The sequence below is a fragment of the Triturus cristatus genome, chromosome 2_2 (assembly GCF_964204655.1).
Source record: "Triturus cristatus chromosome 2_2, aTriCri1.1, whole genome shotgun sequence".
Lineage (NCBI taxonomy): Eukaryota > Metazoa > Chordata > Amphibia > Caudata > Salamandridae > Triturus > Triturus cristatus.
In genome coordinates this window covers 1,124,718,344-1,124,740,478 of record NC_140582.1, presented here as the reverse complement: position 1 = coordinate 1,124,740,478, position 22,135 = coordinate 1,124,718,344, and the positions used below count along the sequence as shown (strand labels likewise).

The 22,135-nt window shown below is 44.3% G+C and overlaps 1 protein-coding gene across 3 annotated transcripts in view; it reads left to right on the top strand.

Annotated features, from left to right (window-relative positions):
- The window catches only part of CTNNA2 (catenin alpha 2), a 3,048,772-nt gene that overhangs the window by 2,563,158 nt on the left and 463,479 nt on the right, over nt 1–22,135 (top strand). For all 3 annotated transcript variants that reach the window (XM_085642663.1, XM_085642662.1, XM_085642661.1), the window contains exon 13: nt 7,102–7,253. In XM_085642663.1, coding sequence (XP_085498789.1) covers nt 7,102–7,253 — 152 coding nt within the window. The remainder of the gene's footprint in view (nt 1–7,101; nt 7,254–22,135) is intronic.

The window sequence follows — 22,135 nt, the reverse complement described above, 5'->3', positions numbered from 1 at the left end:
ACCATTTGTAGAAATAATGTGTGGGCTTAAATCCTGAATATCGGCTACAGAATAACGAGGGACAAAATATCGAAGGGTAGGTAGCATAGATTTTCTATACCTAATCACATCTATGCACCTTGATGATATATATTGTCAAGTACATGAATGTGGAATTAACAAGAGTGAATCTATATTTCCCTATATTAACTTAGTTTTGATATTTTGTCTCTCTGGTTTTTGTGCACAATCAGCTATGTACATTAGTGAGGAGCAAAGAATTGACCCATTCTCAAATTACAATCACAGGCTTACATTTTTAATCATTTGCTATTTTTATTTGAAAATATGAAAAAAGTGATTTTTAACAGAACCTTTTTACTATCACATCAACATTTGCAAATAAAGTAACATTATTTTATATAGAAGAATATAAAGACAATGATCCCACAGTTAGGACTTTCTGGTGTTCATATAATTAAAAAAAATATGTTAACATCACTGTTTTCATATTTCCGTTTAAAATAGCAATTAATACGATTTGCATTTTCATGACTAAGTTGAGAATTGTGCAATGCTTTCCTCGCAACTAATGTACATAGTTAATAAAAATATCACTCAGTGGGGTTACTGAATAAGTGAGTGGTAGCCAGTGCAGGGCAATTATCATCTATTTACCCAAACGTATATATATTTTGGCCACAATATTAGTGTGTCAAGATATTCTTGGACACAATCTTGTAAATGCAATTTAAAATTTGGTTCCATAAATAACGTCCATTGCTATCCTTCTTTAGCAAGTAAGCTGCATTAATAAAGGTCTATGTCACAAGTGTCATGAAAGAAAAGAAGTGTTGTATGTCATATATTTCCTGACCTTGTGTTTAGAAATACATGGCAATGTAATTTAAACATTATTGTATACGTTCGCAGATAAGTAAGAGTGAATCAAGCACTTTCTTGTGATTGAATTCCACGAATCAGATATATTCCTCCGAAACAGAAATAGTGGTTTTCTTTACACAGCATATCAATGCAGAAATGCTGCAAACTTTATACACAGCAGTTCAAAAGTGCTAACACATTTACTTCTCGAAAGAAAATAGAGCACTGGGAGTGTATCTATTTTCTTCCGGCATTTCGAAGTATCCCCAAATGGGGTGCAAGTCATGCTGTGTACAAGGAAGCGACAATCTCTCAATTTATTTTGCACAGTGAAGAAAATATTGAATGTGACATCTCATTTAAATTGTAGTGTTGGGCAAACTTTAGTTTTACAAACAAAATACATTCTGAAAGGAACTGTCTTTGTGAAATTTTAAACTACTTCTCTGTGATATGCCTCTCCCAAGCTCAACTGGAATGTACTTTATTTTTATTTTACTTATATGTAAATGTATAACCAATAAATGTTATATTTTTACAGATGTTTTATATAATATCTAAAATAGTCCCAGTCTCTGAAGAGAAAGAAAATAATTGGTATCATTAGTGAAGATACAATATTTGTTGGACATAACATTGATGTCAATTAAAGTAAATAGCTTTGTATTGCAAAGATACTTATTTTATCACCCTAATCAGAAATTCAAATTAAAAGATTAGTAAATTCTGTAATCGTTGCAAGAATATACCCATATAAATCTACAGGTATGGATACAGGTACAAAAGATACCAAAATAGTTTAGAAGCACAGTTTTGAATCCTGACTCCTACGATTCCACATAGTGATGGATATACCTACTCAGTGCAATATTTCTCAATCTATTTTTCTAGGAGTTCTATCCTTACTCATTGTCCTTAGCCTACATTATTTCCCAAACTCCAACCTGTTTATCTTCTCACAACCAAATATAGCCAACCTGCACCATAACTATAAGTGCTGTCCTTTACCCAGATTCCAACTAATTCCACACCTCTTCGCGAGAATGGAGCACAAAACTCAACATGTCAATTGGTTCTCATTCTTCAGGCCCCATGCCCGAATCCTTCCAAAGGCCCTTAAATATATTTCACTCCCATAAAAATAAATGTATTAACATGTTGTATTTTCTCCTCCCTCTGTCCCTGCTTCCACCGTCGCCCTCTCTGTAGTCATATTACAATTGCTTCCTTCGTTTTTCTGATATTTTTCCGATCAACTGCTGAGTCTGCTGCCCTGCTGCCAATATTTAGTATTATCCATTATTAGAACAATCAAACCCATTTACTACAACATAGCTTCATAATTCTGCTCCATCACTCAATAATCATTGAGTTGATATAAGATACTAGGGCCCGATTCACAAAAGTAAAGTTAGGATTCCTAACTTTACTACTCCTAAATGCCCTTTTTGAATACCGAAAGTCCTAAAGTTAGGATTTTGTCTCAGATTAGGAGTAGTAAAGTTAGGAATCCTAACTTTACTACACCTAAATGCCTTTTGTGAATACCGAAAGTCGTAAAGTTAGGTTTTTGTTTCAGATTACTTTTGTGAATTGGGCCCCTAGTGAATATGGTTGACTAGTGAGTGAGAAAGGGGAAGAAGGTATCAAGGGGTCCTGCAACTGAGAATTTGTGGTGTATACTAAAGTCAGTTAGTGAGATCTTGGTCTTTCCTCTTTATGACTAAGACCATTATGATTCCTATTTTGATGCCCTGCCGCCAATATTTAGTATTATCCATTATTAGAACAATCAAACCCATTTACTACAACATAGCTTCATAATTCTGCTCCATCACTCAATAATCATTGAGTTGATATAAGATACTAGGGCCCGATTCACAAAAGTAAAGTTAGGATTCCTAACTTTACTACTCCTAAATGCCCTTTTTGAATACCGAAAGTCGTAAAGTTAGGATTTTGTCTCAGATTAGGAGTAGTAAAGTTAGGAATCCTAACTTTTCTACACCTAAATGCCTTTTGTGAATACCGAAAGTCGTAAAGTTAGGTTTTTGTTTCAGATTACTTTTGTGAATTGGGCCCCTAGTGAATATGGTTGACTAGTGAGTGAGAAAGGGGAAGAAGGTATCAAGGGGTCCTGCAACTGAGAATTTGTGGTGTATACTAAAGTCAGTTAGTGAGATCTTGGTCTTTCCTCTTTATGACTAAGACCATTATGATTCCTATTTTGATGCCCTGCTGCCAATATTTAGTATTATCCATTATTAGAACAATCAAACCCATTTACTACAACATAACTTCATAATTCTGCTCCATCACTCAATAATCATTGAGTTGATATAAGATACTAGGGCCCGATTCACAAAAGTAAAGTTAGGATTCCTAACTTTACTACTCCTAAATGCCCTTTTTGAATACCGAAAGTCCTAAAGTTAGGATTTTGTCTCAGATTAGGAGTAGTAAAGTTAGGAATCCTAACTTTACTACACCTAAATGCCTTTTGTGAATACCGAAAGTCGTAAAGTTAGGTTTTTGTTTCAGATTACTTTTGTGAATTGGGCCCCTAGTGAATATGGTTGACTAGTGAGTGAGAAAGGGGAAGAAGGTATCAAGGGGTCCTGCAACTGAGAATTTGTGGTGTATACTAAAGTCAGTTAGTGAGATCTTGGTCTTTCCTCTTTATGACTAAGACCATTATGATTCCTATTTTGAAGCCCTGCTGCCAATATTTAGTATTATCCATTATTAGAACAATCAAACCCATTTACTACAACATAGCTTCATAATTCTGCTCCATCACTCAATAATCATTGAGTTGATATAAGATACTAGGGCCCGATTCACAAAAGTAAAGTTAGGATTCCTAACTTTACTACTCCTAAATGCCCTTTTTGAATACCGAAAGTCCTAAAGTTAGGATTTTGTCTCAGATTAGGAGTAGTAAAGTTAGGAATCCTAACTTTACTACACCTAAATGCCTTTTGTGAATACCGAAAGTCGTAAAGTTAGGTTTTTGTTTCAGATTACTTTTGTGAATTGGGCCCCTAGTGAATATGGTTGACTAGTGAGTGAGAAAGGGGAAGAAGGTATCAAGGGGTCCTGCAACTGAGAATTTGTGGTGTATACTAAAGTCAGTTAGTGAGATCTTGGTCTTTCCTCTTTATGACTAAGACCATTATGATTCCTATTTTGATTACAAACAATGCGGTGTAACCGAATAGGGTAGTGCACTATCGACACAACAAAAAAGGTAGCACCTCTCTAAAGCTGCTTTACCAGAACATTCTTTTCCATGCCAAATCTTATATTAATAAGGACCCATCTATTAGTCCGTCATTTGGTTTGGTCATTAGAGAAGTTTCTTTCATTTTGACTGTGTAAGGAGCCACTACTGAAGGCTAAAACTTCAAAAGTTGCACCTACAAATGTTCACCTTGTGCCTTCTTTTTATGCTGCAGGCCACAAACCAATTACAAAAAAACTTACATTCGCTCAGACTATCCCTTTTAATGGCCCACTGTGTCTATTCCTTTAGGAAGAAGGGAACTGATTTACAGCTTCATTTAGAGGAGAGTGGCAATGTGACATTATGAAAAATTGGCTCATGTCCAGTCTGGCCTCCTCTATGTTTCGCTACCTCATTTAAAGAGCAGATACTGTGGTTTTCCTGGTGCACTGCACTGCGCACAACCATGGTACCATGAAAACTGCTCAGGCAGACATGAGAGATGTTTAAATGTGTTGGAGTCCGGCATATTTATACCAGCCTCACTACTAGCGTCCCATCTGACTGGGCCCACCATGTAAATCAAGATGACCTTGGACAGGTAAAGTTCGAAAACATCCCCATGTTAGAAGAAAGCTCCCAGCACCTTGGAGACAGTACTAACATTAGTTACAAAAAAAGGTCTCCAGTTTTATGGTCTGTTTTTAGAAATAGCATTATAGGTGGCAACACGTCCCCTTGGCATTTTAATCCCTAAAACAACTTCTGACACAGGAGACATTACAATGGAAATATACCTGGCAAATAGGTTGTCAATTCTAAATTCATTTGTAGCTATGTGAAACTGTAGGAATCTATACTTCTGTCTAGTGGCGGTCGTAACAAACACAAAAACATTTTGGGGACTTGGTGTGATAATTTTCAGTTGGCCATGACATGAATCGCGTATGGTACTTGCTTATCTTATTGAAGCTTTAAAAGTAATTTGTTTAAAGTACATGACTCACAATGACGGGCCACACTTTTGGTCCTGTCAATTCTTGTTCAAGTCGATGATTGGTTTTGTTATGCCTTCTTCCTTTCTCTTTTCTGTTCATACACCCTGTTTTCATTTGAAAACATTAATAACAATATATTTTAAAAAAGAGAGGGATTATTTACGATGCTCTAAGACATCTTTCCAAATGGCACCAAAAAGTGGCTTTGTTTCAAAAGAAGGCAAATGACGCAAATCAAGCAACCAATTATCAGTGCCAATTTTATTTTCACATTTCCAGCTGAGTATATGGTAGGGTACTTTGGGCAAATATCGTGATATGGCAGCAATGAAACCAGATGCTATGAGCAAGAGCTCTAGATTTACTACTACCTCACTTGCCTTTGACCTCTTTTTTTAGTGAACGAAGGGTGTGATCAAACACTAATCAGGAAGTCCGGATTTGACCCTAGTGTCCTTAAGAAATCGATCTGTTCCAGTAGGGGCTGCTACGGGGCAGTAGTGGCGGTGATTAAAAGCACGAATGAAAGGAAAGGATAAATTCACTTAACTGCCAGCCTCTGCCTCTCCTCCATCCAACGCAGGCGACATGAAGCACATAGGCATCCAGACTCCCCTAAGCCAATCACGACGCTACTGTCACCAGCACGAAAGCAGCGTCAGGATTGGTCTGCGCCGCCTGGTTCGGTGCTCAGACAGGAAGTGAAATACAGCCATGGAGAAATGCTAAGGGACCAAGACCCCTCTTCCCCCTGCTGTATGGGCAGCCCAGTCGCGCCCTGCACCTAAATAGAGCCAGTACGGAAAAATAAAGTGATAATAATATGGTGTTATGGTCATTTTATTTTTCATGTGGGGCGACGCTCCTTTGCCTTGTCATTGCCAAAATAATGAATTGTATGCTTGGCTAGGATTTCAGGATGAGTCGTACTTATCTTCAGGGGCGGGGTAATCTGCTTCAAATATTCGGGCACTTTTGTGCTTGCTAGAGATGTATTTTAGCTTTGAGTGTTTGAAAAAAAACCTTGTATAATGTTTTGCCATTTCTTTACTTGGGGTTCTACTCACCACTCGGGAGTACACCCTAAGCACTTTGGGATGTGGCGAATCAGCAGCATAGCAGTGCATTGCCAGAACCCGAAGATGGCAAATTGTCCAGTGGCAATGATCAGTTCCTAGCGATGTCCCACCAAATGGTATGCGCCGACAGGATGACAAAGCCTTCTAGGCGCATGGGACTTCGGAATGTGGCTGAATTGGTGAAGCTGGTCCTAGGTGTCTGACCGGGCATTTGGTAGTGTGGGTGCTTTCGTTTTTAATTCCCTTTCTTCTGTATTTGTATTTGCAAAGATTTGAGACTGGGACGAGGACATTTCAGTGAGAATGGAACAACAGGGAATCCGGGGCCTCAAACAGGTTCTTTTCTCTGTTCTCTTGTATCATCATTATTTTTTATTCAAAGGACACATCGGGAGGTTTCCGAAGTGCATGATCAGCACACTTATTTATTTTTATTGCCTGTCGCCATGAAAGCGCTGCCTCCTCTCCCAGCGCCAAGGAACGGTATGAGAAGAAACCCTGGGTGTCTACTCTTGAATTTTACATGAAAGGGAATAATGTCTGATCTCTCCCTCCTTTGTTTCCATGACAGAGGTGTTCAGAGTAAACATAGAAGGCTGCCGACTGATACTTCTTTCGGAAATGCAACTTAACATACTTTCATAATTTGTGTGTCATTCTCACAGTTCAATAAATAATAGAAGAAAGCGCGCTCAAAGACACTCAGCACAGTCACGGCCAGGACTTGAAGAAATGCCTCCATCTCTGCCCGAAGTGTGAATAACAAGGACAGAGAGTACATCTGAACACACACATCATATCAGCTACTCCTGTTGTGTCTTCAAAATGTCACATGCATTTCTGTGGGCTCTTCAATGTGCCTATGCCTGGGGACTTCGCATAAAAGCAGGTATTGTAGGTAATCGTGTTGTCTTTTATGCTTCTTTCCGTTTAGTTATGCCTCGTTTTGCGGAACAAGTGGAGGTTGCCATTGAAGCGTTGAGTACCAATATCCCGCAACCTTTCGAAGAGAACGAATTTATCGACGCTTCCCGCTTGGTGTACGATGGAGTCCGCGACATCCGGAAAGCCGTGCTGATGATAAGGGTATGTAAGCACAGGCAGGAGCTATGGTGATGAAGGATATTTAAAATATTGTTAGAACAAAGATTATTTATTGTAAAATCTTAGGCTAATATTACATTTTCATTATCAGTGAAGTGGTAAGCGTACTTTTTTTGGAGTGCGGCATCCCTTTTTGTACAAAAACTATGCTTTAAGGAGCTTCTCTGTTTGTATTTGTGCAGTAAAATGCAGCACACATGTACAGAGGGAAACACTAGGAAAAATGAAAACTTTTCTCCTTGTTACACCTGCCTCATGGAGACACAGGATTTTGACACAAATCCCGATCTAAAATTCTTTATGGATTGCGATTTGCATCAAAACCCATGGGTGGTTGCCTGGGAACACCCATGCACTACACATGGAATGCCCCTTGAAGTAAAATGACGCAAGGCAATGCATTGCACAGATTTGAGTTTCTTTTCCTTGCAATACAACACAAAATGTAATTTGCATTAGATTGTAAACACCACAAATACACTTTGTATCAGGTTTGTGTTAAAAAAAAAAAGATGCAAACCTGATGGAAAGTGTTTGTAAATCTGTGCCTAAATTAATACTTTTCCTACTTTGGAACTGATTCGCAAAAACACTTATGTGTCTTGGAAGCAGCAAAACACAAATATTCTTTTTTGTAACTCCTACATTCCTTTATGAAACATCTTTGAAACATGCAACTTCCAAGTAGTATAAGTACAAAGGGCCTCATTTACAATGAATTTGCAGAGGGCAACGCGGTAAATCTTTTTGCTATGGTGCCCTACACCAATTTGAAAGGACAGCAATACACCATATTTACAAGATCAGGTGCATTCCTGTCCTTTCTGCCTTCACCGGAGCACAATTTGGTGCCTAGCGCTAATACATTCACCCTTTCACCATGCAGTGGTGTCTGCGATGTTCACAGGATTGTTTTTGTGCCGGCAGGGACACCTTCCTGCCAATGACAATCCATGGGGGCTTTCTCCTCATTCTATGGGCGCTGCAGAATTGTGAGGAAGTACACTAATTCCTTTGATGTCAACATGTTGGTTCCCTATAAATGAATGATGATTGCAAAACTGGAGGATAGGTTTGCTAATCTGGCTTGGCTAGTTCATAAAAGGCAGATAACTTTAGGATGAAAATCACTTCAGGCCTCAACAATGGAAACATTGATGAAAGAGTAGGTGAAGTGGGCTTATATGGAAGGCGATACCCATAATACACTGCAACCTCAGGTTTGGAGCAGAGTGATTGTCACAATATATGTCAAAATGATGATGGAATTGCACTGAATTCCAAAACAGATGACAAACCCCTCTAGGCTGCTTGTGAATCAGTCAATCACTCAATCAATCAATCAGGGAGTGCTAGTAGGGGTGAAGGGGTGGAAGCAAGTCCGGTCAGTCGAAGAGCCAGGTCTTGAGGGTCTTTCTGAAGATGTGCAGGGTGAGGGCGTGTCTGATGACGATCAGGAGCTCTTTCCAGGTCTTGGCCACGATGTAGGAGAAGGTCCTTCCACCTGTTCGTGCTCTGTGGATGCATGGGGGTTCAACAAGGGTGAGGTCGGCGGATCAGAGGGTCCTCTTGGGTACGTGGTTGGAGATTCTATCTTTGAGATATTGGGGTCCGGTGTTGTGGAGGCATTTGCAGGCGTAGGTGAGTATCTTGAAAGCTACTTGCTTCTCAACGTGGAGGTTTTGCAGGTGTTGGGAGGATGTGTTTGTGCCGAGGAATTCCAAGGATGAGTCTGGTTGCGGTGTTCTGTATGGTCTGGAATTTGCCAAGCAGAGACTTGTTGATCCGGCGTAGAGGGTTTTTACATAGTCAAGTCTGCTGGTTATGAGTGCGTGGATGACGGTTTTTCTTGATTCGGGGAAGATCCATTTGAAGGTCTTTCAGAGAATGTGGAGGGTGTTGAAGCAACTGGAGGCAACAGCATTGACCTGTCAGGTCACGGAGAGGAAGGAGTCGAGTATGATGCCGAGGTTTTGAGGGTGGGCAGGCTGCAGAGGGCGGTGGGCCACCAGGTGTTGTCCCATGCAGAGGGGGAGGGTCTGAGGACAAGGACCTCTGTCCTCTCTGAGTTGAGCTTCAGGCAGCTGCTGCTCATCCAGGGTGTGAAGTCCTTCATTCCTTCATGGAAGTTGCGTCTGGTGGTGATGGGGTTATTGGTGAGGGAGTGGATGAGCTGGGTGCAATCGGCATAGGATACTATGCTGAGCCCGTGTTGTCTGACGATGGTGGTGAGGGGGGCCATGTAGATGTTGAAGAGCGTGGTGCTGAGCGACGATCCTTGGGGTACTCCGCAGTTGATTTCTGTGGGTTCGGAGAGGAAGGGTGGCAGTCCGATTCTTTGGGTTCTGCCGGTGAGGAAGGAGTGGAACCAGTCGAGGGCAGTTCCCTGTATGCATTCGTCGTGGACTCTGGCAGTGAGTGTGCAGTGGGAGACGTTGTCGAATGCAACAGAGAGGTCAACTAGGATGAGGGCCGTGGTGTGTCCATGGTCGAGGAGGGTGTGGATTTAGTCTGTGGCGGCGAGTAGAGCGGTCTCAGTGCTGTGGTTGCTGTGGAATCCAGATTGGGAGGGGTCAAGGATGGAGTTTTCTGCGATTAATTTTGTTAGTTGAGCGTTGACGATCTTCTCTGTGACTTTGGCTGCAAAGGGGAGGAGGGAGATGGGTCGGTAGTTCTTGAGGTCCATGGGATCTGCTGAGGGCTTCTTGAGCAGGGGTGTGACTTCTGCGCATTTCCATTCATGGACAGTGAGTGTGCGGTGGGAGATGTTGTCGAATGCTACAGAGAGGTCAAGAAGGATCAGGGCCGTGGTGTGTCCTTGGTCGAGGAGGGTGTGGATGTAGTCTGTGGTGGCGAGTAGAGCGTTCTCAGTGCTGTGGTTGCTGTGGAATCCGGATTGGGTGGGGTCAAGGATGGAGTTTTCTTCCATTAATTTTGTTAGTTGAGCGTTGACGGTCTTCTCTGTGACTTTGGCCGCGAATGGGAGGAGGGAGATGGGTCGGTAGTTCTTGAGGTCCGTGGGATCTGCTGAGGGCTTCTTGAGCAGGGGTCTGACTTCTGCACGTTTCCAGTCATCGGGAAAGATGCCGGTTTCGAAGGTGACGTTGATGGTTCATTGCAGTTCTGGAGCGCTGGCAGTGGCGGCTCTGTGGAAGATGCGAGAGGATGCCTTTCATGGTTGATGTGGTGTCTTCAGTGGTGACTGGGGTCCAGGAGGAGATGGTGGGCTGGCTGGTGTTGCTGAAGGAGGGAGTGGTTTCGGAGTCAGGTGTCTGGTCATTGAAGTTGTTGTAGAGGCCCTTGATTTTCAGATGGAAATAGGAGCCGAGCTTGTTGCAGAGGTCCTGGGATGCGGTGATGTCCATGTTTTCGCAGGGGGGCTTGTTGAATTCCTGGATGACTCTGAAGAGTTCCTTGGAGTTGCTGGAGTTGGCAAGGATCTTGTTCTGGATAAAGGTCCTTTTGGTGGACCTGATGCCTTGGTGGTATTCCATCCAAGGCATTCTTGTAGTTGTTGCGACCTTTTGCTATTGTTATTGGTATTGCGATGTTTTGCTATTTCTCCAGTTCTTCTCGAGATGTCTGCAGGTGCGTCTGGATTCTTGAAGGTTGGTGGTGTAGCCGGTTGGCCTTCCTGGGGCACTGTCTGTCGGGGTTATGTAGGGGTGTGAGCCTCATCTGCGCAGTTGGACATCCATCTGAGGAGTTCTTTGGCTGCGAGGTTGGTGTCGGACGAGGTGGTGGGCTATCACGGTTGAGGGTGGAGTTGAGCTGCTCCTCGGTGACTTTGCTCCAGTTTCTTTGTGGAGGGCGGGATGCAGGTTTGGGCGGCGTGGGTATGTTGAGGAGGAAGTGTACGCAGTGGTGGTCTGTTCATGGGGGCTGTGTGGTGTGGCTGAAGTGGATTTTCCCACCTGCAAAGATGGGGTTGAGGATGTGCCCTGCCTTGTGGGTAGGCGTGGTGACGAGCTGTTTGAGTCTGATTTTGGCAAGGTGGTCCAGGTGGGTGGTGTAGTTGGGGTCGCTGGGGTTGTCCAGGTGGGTTTCGGACGGGCGCAGACAGGCTTGCTTTTGGGGCACCAGCGACGCTCCTGCTGCGGCGTTAAATAGGGGAAGGGGAGGGAAGTGCAGCTGGAAGGCGGGAGTGGAAAAAACGGTGGGGGGAGGGGCTGAGGGCAGCAGTGGCTAAAAAACAGGCAGGTGGGCAGAAAACAGAAATTAAGGCAAAATAAAATGCAAGAACAAGATAGAAATTATGCCAAAATAAAGTGCAAGAACCTTGGCTATGTACTTGCTCTCTCCCCACGTAGCTCCAGTCTGCCGTGCTGTGCCTCTGCCTAGGCTGGTAGGGGCTCAAGCCCAGGTTGCCTGCTTGCATTGTTTGCTTGTTTTCTTGCCTTGTTTCGCTTCGCTTCACTTCACTTTGCCCACAGTGTTGATTCTTTGCCTGGCTTGCACTGTTTATTTATCTGCCTTTTTGCCTTGCCTTTCTGCCCGTTTCTTGCTCCCCCACCCGCCGCCCCTGCGGCTCCTCCCCTCCACTGTTTCCCGCTCTCGCTCCCGCCTCCCAGCTGCACCTCCCTCACACCTCCCCTATAAGATGCCGGCCGCTGTGCGGTAGTGCTGCTGGTGCCCAAGCCTGTCTGCGCACTTCCCCGACCGCGACCAGCACCAGGAACCCTGGACCTCCGCACCACCAATGCTACGACCCAGCGGCACTCCATGCACTCGACCCAGGCTGCAACAACAATTGCAAGCCAGCATCACCAGCCGACACTCACAGACCCTTCAGCTGTCACAGCTGCCGGCACACCTTCAGCACCGCCAGGAATGCAGATTCAGCACAACCCGCCCACAAGAACACACCCGCGCCGAAGACCCTGCAATCCATCCTCCTCAACGTCCGTTCATTCCACAAACACGCCACCGAAATATGGGACCTCCTCGACAGCACCACGCCGGACATAGCATTCTTCACCGAAACCTGGACCAACGCCACCTCAGGACCAGGTATTGCCATCGCAATTCCCCAAGGATACAAGATCTCCAGGAAAGACTGCCCCACCCGCCCGGGAGGAGGAATAGCCATCATCCACAAATCTACCCTCCGCCTGAGCACACACCCCGACGAGACCACAGACATGATGGAACACCTGCACTTCAAGATCCTGACCAACCCCGCCACCAACCTCAGGGGACACCCCTCATCGACCGACCCACTGGACCCTGCGGACCATTTGCCGACTCCATCACGGGCATCATCTCCCCACATGCCATTGCATCCACCAACTACACCCTGCTGGGAGACCTCAACTTCCACCTCGACAACCAATGAGACCCCAACACTGCATCCCTCCTGGACAACCTCCACAACGTTGGACTTCACCAGATTGTGACCATACCCACACACTCAGCAGGACACACCCTCGACCATTTCTTCACAACAGGAAACTCCATCACTATCAGCCACTCCACCGAACTCCCGTGGACAGACCATCGATGCATCCACTTTACCTTTAGAACACCCACCATCCACAGACACCAACACTGACTCCCACGAAGAAGCTGGACCAAAATCACTGATGACCAGCTCACCTCCTCACTCAGCAACTCCACCCCGACCATTGCGGAAGACGACGCTCCCAACACCGCCGCCCGAACTCTACACAGATGGATCACCAACAGCGTCAACACCATAGCCTCCCTCAAAAAGAACCACAACCACACACACCAAGAAGGCCAGATGGTTCACCCCCGAACTCTAGGGTCCAGACGCACCTGTCGCCGCCTCGAGAACACCTGGAGGAACTCCAAATCCACAGAAGCCCACAACAACTTCAAAACCACCACTGCCCACCACCAGCTCATCATAAACACAAGGAAAGCTTCAATTGAAGACAGAATCTCCACACACGCAGACAACAGCAAATAACTCTTCAACATCATCAAGGAGTTCGCCCAACCCACCAGCGAGTCCACTGACATTCCCCTCTCACAAGACCTCTGCAACATCACCTTCTTCCACTACAAAATCAAGAACATCTACGACAACTTAAATGAAGACATCCAACACACAGAACCTCCACCAGCCACCCCGACACCCCAAAACCAACGATTGACAACTGGACAGCCCTCACCACTGAAGACACACTGAAGAAAATGAAGTCTATGCACTCCGGGGCCCCCACGGACCCCTGCCTCCACCACATTTTCAACAGAGCCGCCGACACCATCCCACCCATGCTTCGCCACACCATCAACCGATCCCTGGCAAACGCCTCCTTCCCCGACGACTGGAAACACGCTGAGATCAACCCCTCCTGAAGAATCCATCGGTGGACCCCACCTACCTCAAAAATTACAGACCCATCTCCCTGCTCCCATTCCCAGCAAAAGTCATCGAGAAAGCTGTCAACAACCAACTTGCCACCTTCATCGAAGAGCACAACATCCTCGACCCATCACAATCTGGATTCAGAAAAAACCACAGCACAGAAACCACCCTCCTCGCCGCAACAGATGACATCCGCTCCCTACTGGACAAAGGAGAAACAGTAGCCCTCATCCTCCTCGACCTCTCAGCGGTCTTCGACATGGTATCCCATCGCACCCTAAAACGCAGACTCCACAACGCAGGTATCCTGGACAAGGCCCTCGACTGGATCTACTCTTTCCTCTCAGGCAGAACACAGCAAGACAGACTCCCCCCTTTCCTCTCGGACCCTACACCGACCACCTGCAGAATCCTGCTGGGGTCCTCCCTCAGCCCAACGCTCTTCAACATCTACATGGCTCCTCTCGCCCCCATCGTCATAACCTACGGGCTCAACATTGTTTCTTATGCTGATGACACCCAAATTATCCTCGCCCTATCCAATGAAGCCAACGCAGCTAAACACAACTTCCAAGAAGGCATGGAAGCTGTCGCCAAGTGTATGAGCAGCAGCTGCCTAAAACTCAACACCAGCAAAACAGAAGTACTCATCATGGGCCCACATCCTGATGCCTGGAATGGCACCTGGAGGCCCCCCGCCCTCAGTAGCCCACCCGCCCCGTAGGACCACGCACGTAACCTTGGAATCATCCTAGACTCTGAGCTCAAAATGGACAGCCAGATCAACTCCATCACATCCTACTGCTTCCACATCCTCTGTCTCCTACGGAAAACCTTCAAAAGGATCCCCCTCGAACACAGAAAAACTGTCACCCACACTCTTGTCACCAGCAGACTACACTACGGCAACGCACTCTCCGCCGGAATAAACAAAAACCTCACCCATAAGCTACAAAACATCCAGAACGCCGCCGCAAGACTGGTCCTCAACCTACCACGAGACTGCCACATCTCCCAACACCTGCGCACACACCACTGGCTCCCCATCAAAGCTAGAATCACATTCAAGATCCTCACCCACGCACACAAAGCCCTCCACAACACCAGACCAGCATACCTCAACAGCCGAATCAAAATCCACGCACACCCAAAGAACCCTACGGTCAGCCCAGCTCTCCTACGCCGCAGTTCCCCGTGCCAGAAAGACCAGATCAGGAGCCCGCTCATTCTCCTTCCTCGCAGCCAGAGCATGGAATGCCCTACCGCTCCACCTCAGGCAGACAACATCACTCCCCATCTTTACGAGAATCCTCAAAATCTGACTCTTTGACAGACCCAAATGAACTAGAAGCTGCACCTCCCCTCCCTCCAGCACCTTGAGACCCTTACAGGTGGGTAGTTGCGCTTAATAAACCTGTGATTGATTGATTGAAGCCCCACTCATGCAATAACTATAATGCATGTCAGGGTAAACCACAAAAAGTGGTTAAGCTGTGCTTACACCTCCGGTATGTTGCCACAAAGCAGCCAGGCTTAACCAATGAGCAATATGGAAATTGTATATGCGGCACACAAAGAGTAATAAAGTGAAAACACAACACAAGAAAAATCCCAAACCAATTTAAAATATTAGAATATGTTTTAATAAATAAAATTATACCAATAAGACGAAAATCCAATGGGTAGAACCAGAGAAACTGAACATTAAAGCTTCTGGAAGAAGAGGCTTTTCATGTGAAGAGCAGTTCGAGTGTCGTGAACGGTCAGTGCTGTAGCGTGAAGAGCCGGTCACTGCTGGAGCTTTCCAATGATGGTCGTCACAGGTTGTTGTTGCTGGAGTACGAATTCGTTGCGAAGGGTCACTGTCGGCGAGAAGAACAGTTCTAACGGAACTTCTAGTTGGCGGTTGTCATGGGCAGCATTATTCGGTGAGAGCTGGTCAGTTTATGAGACTAAACCTTAAGAATTTCACCTTTTCTTTTAGGAGGACCTCTCACTGATGCCAGCCAAGGGTCCAGGACTTGGGGGGGGGTTGGCACGTCTTGGTGATCAGCAGAGGCCAGCAGCAAGGATGAGGCAGGTCGAGACATGGCCAGTTGCAGGGTAATAGTTGCAAGAAGACATAAGCTTGTTGTGTCCAACTAACCCTTGGAGTCACCCTGGGTAGCATGGGATCAAGTCAAGCATGTCCACATTCCCTTTTGTAGACAGCAAGGCAGTCCTTCAAGCAGTAGGACAGTCTTTCTGGCAGCAGGGTCGCTCTTCTTCTGAGACTTCCAAAGGTCCAGGAGTGTTATGAAGAGTGGTTCTGGAAGACCTCTTTTCATATTTGGTGGCAGTCTTCGTGTTGGGGAATTCTCTGACTTATCCCCAAACTGGTTCGAGTCAGATCTTTCCCATCCCCTGTTCCAGGATCCAAACTGTTTGGTCAAAGCAGGCCTGGTGCTAGGTTCCTTTGTGTGTGCTGTAGACAAAGTCCTTTGAATGTAAGTGAAGCTGGGTGCAGCTCCACCCCAGCCATCCTTCCAGTAAGACCCTCCCCCGGCTGCACCCAGGTCCCATTGTTCACAGTGAGGCCCAGTACAAGTTCTTGATGGGGGAATCATTAACCTGCCCAGGCAGCTGGAAACTCCTTGATAGGCATTAAAACCTTTGGGTACGAAAATGCCAACTAAAGGTGTCATTTTCAAAATATTACTTGAAATCGGACTGTGCCATTAAAGAGGGTTTTAAAATACAGCTGTTTGAGTGTCAAAAGTATTTCTCTATCCGCTTCCAATCTTAAGTTATAATTTATTAATTGAAATAAGGTAACCCAGTGCTAGCCTATGGGATAGATAGACCTTACAAAAGTGAAAAACGACTTTAGGGGTTTTTCACTCTCAGGACAAGTAAAATATAAACTCACACACTCTACTTTTTTAAATACCATAGACCCTGCACTAAGATCCTTTAGGGCCTACATTAGGGGTGCCTTATACATATTAAGAAGAGAGGTTTAGGCCTGGCAAAAGGTTACAGTGATAGGCCTGAGACATGTTTTACAGTGCTTTAGTAGATGGCATAATGAGTGCTGCTGCGGACTGGTAACATTTAATTTACAGGCCCTGGGTGCAGGTAGTGCCATTTACTAGGGATTTGCACACAAATTAAATGTGCCAATGAAGTGTGGTCCAATTGTACCGTGTTAGGGAGAGAGTTCAAGCACTTTACCACTAGTTAGCATGGAGTACTAATGCCCAAAAAATGGGTTCAGCAAGAAAAAGCAAAAAAACTTAAGGTGACCCTGCAAAAGGGGCTAGGTCTTACACAATGCTTGTATGAAAGTTAATAAAATAACTTTCTGAAAAATTAAGATTGTATGGTGATTTCTGTAAACCAGAGTGGACAAATAGGGGCTTATTTAGGGAGCCATGCATCACTTTTGCACCATGTAAAGGGGTACATGCGTGATGCAGGTCTCTCAAAGCCACCCTGCAAGGATTTGAGAAGCCTTATAAATCATAAGTAAGATGACGCAGCGCAAATAGCTGCATCACCTTACTCTGCGTCCCGGGGAGGCGTTCCATGGGCATTGCAGTGGGTTTTCCCAGCGTGCACACATGGAATTTGACGCTGCCCCAGATTCACAAAAACATGTAAACCTAGCAAAGTGCCAAATCTGTACGCCTCCCAAGGTGAGGCGTAATGAGAATAAATAACTTCATATTCTCATTTTTTCCTCTTTCCATGTTGTGCTACATAAAACCGAGTACATAGAAAGAGGAAATCGTATTTTAGAAATGTTTTTGTGCACCAATACAATCCTGCCTGCAATCGAGTCACCCTTGTGTCATGGTGCAAGGGTGCCTGCTTTGAGACAGGAATGCGCCATATTGCTTAAATGCGGTGCATTTCTGCCCTTTCACTTTAGCGTAGGGCAGCAGAGCAAGATGGCTTGCTGCCCTGCCCTACGACACTATGCCACAAATGAGGCTCATAAAATGAATCAGAAACAAATGCATCAAAATTCAGCGTAATTTAATACGCATGTTATTACACAATGTTCAAAGTATTGCTTCCTTTCACTAGCTGTGTCCATCTCTTACACCTACTAGTATCATGGAGAGAACTCTGAATTTGCACAGTGGCAGCCTCTAGTCTTATGTTGTAGCAGAGCCAAATCATGCTTTATAAAAAAAAACAAAAGGGGGCTTGATATTATCCATTTGCTTGTGGATATTAGACTGACCGCATTCTGGAAAATCTGAGCTTGATGGATGAAACTCTGATAATCGTTCAATAAATAATTGCAGGTTTACCCAGAACAAAACTCTAGTCAAAGATTTTTCTGTCCTATGAGTGTTGATTATTTAATAGAGAGCTTCGACTGCCTTTAAAACTATGTGACAAACAATTGATAATGTGATTGCAACAAGAAAGTAATTGCAATCCTTGATGGAAGAACTGCGCCCATAAAATGAACTGGAGAACAGCAAAGGAGCTACCCGGCCACTGCCTCTCAGCTCAGAATTGTGTTCACGCTTTTTTGTTTATTCTAACACTCGTCCTTGCTTCTATCGCACCAAAAACAAACCAGAGCTGTTTACAAATGGTAAAGAACAATATGAATCATTAATTTAAAAAAAATGCTTTTTATGAGTGAACGTCAAGGAAAATGTTACCGAAATTAGAGGCTGTAAGAAGTTGCCTTTTAAGCAGCTACTCCCAATTCAAAATATCAATTCTTAAGTCAATCAATCTATCAAATCTTGTGGCATGATGATTCATTTTGCTAAACGATTCTAAGGACAAAAGGTCTAATTGAAAAGAGGCAGGTCGCAAATATTGGGTACAAATTGCATACACGATTGCAATGCATTTTTGAATTTAATAGGTAATGTCACAAAACATGCAGTCGTAGAGGGTCTCGGAATAATGTGTCTAATAAATAATTAGTATGCAGGTTGTTATTTGTGACTCGATGGGATTCGCTGTGAATACAGGTAGGTGCCCTGCAAGGAACAGCAGACCCCCATCCCTGCGTTCGCTCTTCTTAAAGGAACAGTTGTCATGAGTGTGGCCACAAATTATAGATTTTTTAAAAACCTTTTGCAAAAGAAAGGGGGCGCTCCTTTCGTACCCCTCCTCATTGCCAAATCACAAAAAATGGGATTTGTCTGCGTTGTAAAAATATGTTGCGCTTACAAACACTGTGATTTTGTAAATCAAAGGTTTTGCCACCAAGAAATGAGTTCACAGGCCAGGCCCAAAATTGCTTCCCAGCCTCCTGTGTTATGGTTAGTGCTAGTTCCAATCTCAGAGTAGGTTCAGCTTTGTGGGAATAATGTACCAAGGAACAAGAGGTCGCGGGCCAGAGATTCTTTAGGATTTATACGGGGGTCTTGTGGAATCACAGTACTGCCTCTTTGGCTAGGGAATTATTCAAAAGGAATTCTACAAGTGTCTGAAAATGGGGAAGGTTTCCCTGTCAGCATCTTCCTGCTATTCAGTATTTTATATTTGATCATTTAATTATTTGCCTTCCCTGAACCATCTGCATATGTTGGGGCCTGGTCAGGAGCGTCACGATTTTCTTTTATCTGTCTCTGATTTATATCTCATTAGCTTTCCTTCCTCAGTGACTAAAGTGGCCGGCAGCTTGATGTTTAAAGGGCCTTTCATCAGATATACTCTTGGCCTCAGGGGGCAACATAGGCCCTCGCATTCCCCGCAATGCAGGGGGCCCCCCGCAGTTCAGAGGGGCCCCAAGCTGCAGGGGGCCCCCTCAGCCCTGTAATCACGCCAGAGAGCTCCAGATTAAATTCTGAGCGGGGGGGGGCCCTCGGTGTACCTTGCAGGGGGACCCCTTCAACTTTCGTTAGGCCACTTCTTGGCCTGCTATCTTGCCTTTTACTATGAGACCGCAGAAGGTTTGTTTGTGATGATTTTGCATCTTTACTGTATTTAAATCTGTTTTCCCCACAAACCCAGGTTTTGGTGCTTATCGTACACGTGTCTCCTTTTAAATTCTTTTAAAGAGCAGGCAGTGGTCCCTACTGCAAAGTTTAATTTGTTCTTTTTAACCGCATCCCATTTTCCTTTAAGGAAATGAAGATCGCTGTATTAAAAAGCAGTACAGACATGGTGGTCTGCTGGCCTCAGCAGGCCACCATCCCTATGATGGCTGTGATTCCTAATGGGTTGCAAATTGGGACCTACCTATTTAATATGATATGTTTGTTAAATTCATTTCTAAAGCGCACAATTAACCAGAGGTGTCTTGATGCTAACATTAATACAGATATGAAGGCCAACTAATTGTTAAAAAGTTAAGTTTTAGGAGACTTTTGAAAAGACAGAAAATCGGCCATGGAGTGGACTTAATCTGCAGGGTGCGGCAGTTCCAAAATTTCCAGGCACCTACCACAAAACTCCTTCCGCCCCAAGAGGAGAGATTGGATTATGGACAGAAATGTTCTTGGCAGCCCTAGATTGTAAAAGCCTGTCTGGCTAATACCACTTAAAGCTGTCTTTGAGAAATTTCTGGCCTACATCATGCAATGCCTTGTAAGTGATGCACAAGGCTTTAAAGCTAACTCTTAGTTTAATCGGGAGACAATAAAGCTTCTGTAAGTCAGTTTTTGCTGAATGAAACATAAGAATTCCCAGCAGCAGGCTTGCCACAGAATTTTGAAGGGACTGTAGCTTGTTTACAATCTTCTATTGCATACTAAGATTTAGTCCATTGTAGTAATCTATATTTGATAAACCTAGGGCTGTCAGAACTGTTCTTTGCAAGGCCAGCAGAATCTAAGGGAGCGTTTTCTTAACTGTCTTTAGTGTGTAGAAAGAGGCAGAGATAGTGGCATTCACTTGATCCCCAAATATAAGCTTATTGTCCATTAGAACACTTAAGTTTTTTACCTTTCTGGCCGCGATGGAAGGGTTCCTAATTCTTGCGTCCAGCTGGAAGGTGACCTAAAGCAAGCCTCCTTCCTGAAGAGAAGAAACTTTGTCTTCCCCTAACTCTAGACAATTCTTGTTCATCCAGTCACTGATTACTAGGATACAATTGTGAAAATTATTAAAAGTGTTGTCAAGGATATCTGAGAAAGAGACTACTATCTGGGTATCATCAGCATAGAATGTAACAGAGAGAACAAATGATTAAGTCAGACCTGTAAGAGCCATTACATATATGGAAAACAGTGTCCGACTCAGTGAAGAACCCATATATATATGAGGTAAGTCTTTTTACGACCCACTAGGAATCCATAAGGAATACCGATTTCCTAATTGCGATTTGGAGAGAATCGCATTCGGAAATCGGTATCCCTAAGATTGATACATCTGGACATGGTGCCCTTCATCCTACTGGTCCTCTCCCTTTTTGGCTTCAGGTAGCATCTTCACGACTGCTCCTCTCAATTCCCTTTGATGTGTAAGTACTATGTCAGCTTACTCATATGATTTAGCTTATGTTCAGTGCTCAGGGCACAGCTGAGTTTAATATGCACCTTGCACTAAAATATGGTGCCAGAAGAACTTGATATTTTCATTTCATTTTAAACCTGGCAGAACTAGGAAAAAGCAGCATGCAAGCTGAGACTTTGACAACATGTTGTTTTCACACCGTGTTGTGAGTTGTTGATTTTCTCACAATATTGCAAAGGTAGACAATCAGCTATGTGCTGCTGTAGAACCAAAGGCAAATAACAGAGCAATTGTAGTGCTAGAAAATTGCATATCTCTCTCATACAGGTTTGCTTTAAACATCTCGCTGAGCCTCCTTTTTCTCACCTACATGCCAGAGGGAGACAGCCGCAACATTGAGGCACCAAATTCAGAGCCAAACCCAGGCTCCAGTGCCATGCATAAGTAGCCCAATTTCCTGCCTGGGCTTTTGCTGTCACCTTTAGGGCTTGGGGTGGAAAGGTAGGTCATGACTCACCCCTCCTCTCCTGCTTCCTGTAGCCTGTTACAGAATTGTCATGGGATGTCCTGCTTCTTGGACTTCCACCTGACCCACACAACAGTACTGAGTAACTATCGCCAATAGCCTCAGGCACAACGTACATTGGATTGTGAAGTTTTGCTGCTTGGCTTGAACTAAAAAATACTCTCTCCAGCACGCCGCGCGGAGGCATACCTGCTTGCACTCACTTGTGTTTCTAGTGTCTGCAGCATATACTTGCAGTGAGGTACAATCTACTCCCATAACTAGCTTGCTTAAATGCAACATGATAAGCCAGCTTTAATTGTTTTTTGGAGTTATTGGTATCTGGCAATGAACAAGGTGGATTTAATATTTTGCTACTTCTAGCTGTTGGTTTGGCTAACCTGTATGGATCTCACCATTAGCGTTGGTAATATTGTAATGTGGTCTGGCCATTCAGGATTCAAAGCAGATGAAGGAAAGGGAACCGTTGCAGTAAATATTCTCAGTCCACATTTTGTTTTTGTAAATCAATACTTTTTTATTAAAAAATATGTTTTTTGTAGATTGACACTATCATTGTCAATTTGTCAAGCCAGAAATATAGCTCAT